Here is a 1,166-nt window from a genome sequence, read left to right as displayed (position 1 = left end):
AACGTCCCTCCTTTTCTCTTCCAGCGGCTGATGGAGCTGCCGCGCTACGGCGGGAAATTCGGCAAGAACCAGATGCTGTTCGACCTCGGCTACAGCGACAACATGTCCGTGACGCAGCTGCGGCAGGCGATCGAGGAGCTGGACGGCCTCTTCGACCTGGTGATGGTGGCCGAGCGGATGGACGAGTCGCTGGTCCTGCTGCGCCACCTGCTGTGCTGGAGCCTCCACGACGTCGTTGTGTTCACCAAGAACGCCCGCCGCCAGGAGGTCAAGCCGACGCTCGACCCGCAGACGAGGCAGACGCTGCGGGAGCTGAACAGCGCCGACGCCCTCCTCTACGACCACTTCATGGCCAAGCACCGCCGCGCCGTGCTGGAGTTCGGCGTCCGCAGGATGGCCGACGAGGTGTCGGCGCTGCGCAGCCTCCGCGACGAGTACTTCGAGGACTGCGGCGCCCGCGAGGTCAAGGGCAAAGACTCCACCCTCAAGTTCAAGGAGTACTCGGGGCTGGTGAGCTCGTACGTGACCTCCAACAACTCTGACCAGAACTGCCTCATGCTGTCCCTCCCCGAGCTGCCTCTGGTGGACACCGTGAGGCGGAAGCAGCTGAAGGTCCTGGAGGAGATGCGAGCGCCCTCCTAGCAGCGTGCCAGGCTCATCCCCAGACTGACTCGCCGTTGCCATCGTTCCAAATCAAACCGAGCTGAAGATGTGGCGCGAGGAACCGCCTGGGTCGAGGCTTGACGTCTAACGTTCTTCCACTCCTCCCTCAGCACGTGGCTTCCAGTTCTGTGTGTTATAAGTAATCTATTTTTGTACATTATCCTGAGCGATGTTGTTGATGATGAATGTGTTGATTTTTTTTTCTCCTTCTTGATTTTCTTTTGCTGTTTCGAGTCAGCAAACCAGCACCGAAGTGCCTCTTGTTTGGTGTATAAACAAGGCTGTGAGATTTTCATACCTTTGATAACGCTCATTGGGTGCCTTTAAAAGAAATGACGAGTTCCCAATGATTTTTTCCAATATTGTTGAATTTGTGTACTTTGTAATGCACATGTGATGAGCGCTAAAGACAGATAGTCTATATTTTTGTCAGTTTAGAAACAAAACGAGAGTGCTTTATGTTCCTGCATATCATGATTCTACGTTCACAATCAGCAAAATAC

General features: G+C 54.6%; 1 protein-coding gene across 1 annotated transcript in view; it reads left to right on the top strand.

Moving 5' to 3' along the window:
• Positions 1-1,166, top strand: part of LOC119588540 (galactosylceramide sulfotransferase-like) — a gene marked incomplete at its 5' end in the record, with an annotated part of 93,994 nt that overhangs the window by 92,493 nt on the left and 335 nt on the right. Inside the window, 1 exon segment of the mRNA XM_037937180.1 lies at positions 25-1,166. Within this exon segment, the coding sequence (XP_037793108.1) occupies positions 25-642 (618 nt within the window).

Source organism: Penaeus monodon, chromosome 24 (assembly GCF_015228065.2).
Source record: "Penaeus monodon isolate SGIC_2016 chromosome 24, NSTDA_Pmon_1, whole genome shotgun sequence".
Taxonomy (NCBI): domain Eukaryota; kingdom Metazoa; phylum Arthropoda; class Malacostraca; order Decapoda; family Penaeidae; genus Penaeus; species Penaeus monodon.
Note: the sequence above shows the minus strand (reverse complement) of the source record. Positions and strands in the feature narration are given on the sequence as shown.